Genomic DNA, 1,046 nt, shown 5'->3' on the forward strand with positions numbered 1-1,046 from the left:
CTGCCCCCCAAGCCCCACTGCCATACACCTCCTGTTCTGCCCCCCGAGCCCCACTGCTGTGCCGACCCTGGGGACGAGAAACCACCCCTGTGTATTTAAGACCAGTAAGAAGCATCTCCTTCCGTGCTGGGAAGTGCTCCTTCCGCAGCCCTCGCTCCCTGCTTCTTTCTCCGATCCCCCTTGGGATTCCCCGTTCTCCCGGGAGGCTCTCGCCGAGGGCGCTGCCGTCCCTCTTCCGTCCCCGTGCCCCCGGGGCGCTCACCTCTCGGGCAGCAGCCGCATGCCCGCCGTGCACAGGATGTAGAGCGGGGTTTCCTTGTGCTTCCGAGCCGGGACGTGGGCCGCCGCGAAGCGGAGCAGCGGGCGCAGGTAGGGCGTAGCTTGCTCCGGGGCTGCCGCCGCCGCCGTGGAGATGCCTGTCCCGGGGACAGGGGGCTGTGAACCGGCCCCGCCACCGGCCGGAGCCCTCCCGCGGGGACGGGGACAGGGAAGGGGCGGCACCGACCTGGTTTAATTTTCTTGACGACGGGGCGGCTGCTCCGGTCCCTCATCTGCTTGATGTCCAGCAGGTCGTGGGGGTTCCCGTTGTGCGGGGGCCAGAAGTAGACGAAGACCCGGGAGCCGCTGCTGCCGCAGTCGATGACCACCCCGTAACTGAGGGCCGGGTCCTCGGTGTCGGTGGCCGTCAGATCCTCCACCCGCGCCAGGTACCTGGGGTCCGGGGACGGGGGGTGTCAGGCGGCCTCAGCGCCCGCGGGTGACGGCCGTCCCCGGTTCCCCAGCAGCCCCCGCTCACCTCTCGTCGCGCCGGGCGGTGCGGGGCGGCGCGGCCCAGCGGCGGGGCACGGCGGCCGCCAGCAGCAGCAGCAGCCCCAGGGCGAGCGCCAGCCCCAGCACCGCCGGGCGCTGCCTCGGCCCCGGGAACGGGCAGAGTCCGGCCGAGCGCCACGACGGGCAGGAGGCACCGATCCTGTGGGCAGAGACCACGGCTCAGCACCGGGACCGGCCCGGCCCGGCCCCGCTCCCCCGGCCCGGCCCCGCTCACC

At 73.0% G+C, this 1,046-nt stretch overlaps 1 protein-coding gene across 1 annotated transcript in view; it reads right to left on the minus strand.

Moving 5' to 3' along the window:
• Positions 1–972, minus strand: part of ENTPD7 (ectonucleoside triphosphate diphosphohydrolase 7) — a gene marked incomplete at its 5' end in the record, with an annotated part of 5,799 nt that extends 4,827 nt beyond the window's left edge. Inside the window, 3 exons of the mRNA XM_014957389.1 lie at positions 263–416; positions 506–711; positions 797–972. Of these exons, the coding sequence (XP_014812875.1) occupies positions 263–416; positions 506–711; positions 797–972 (536 nt within the window). The remainder of the gene's footprint in view (positions 1–262; positions 417–505; positions 712–796) is intronic.
• Between the last annotated feature and the right edge of the window lie 74 nt (positions 973–1,046).

Source organism: Calidris pugnax, unplaced genomic scaffold (assembly GCF_001431845.1).
Source record: "Calidris pugnax isolate Ruff unplaced genomic scaffold, ASM143184v1 scaffold4, whole genome shotgun sequence".
Lineage (NCBI taxonomy): Eukaryota > Metazoa > Chordata > Aves > Charadriiformes > Scolopacidae > Calidris > Calidris pugnax.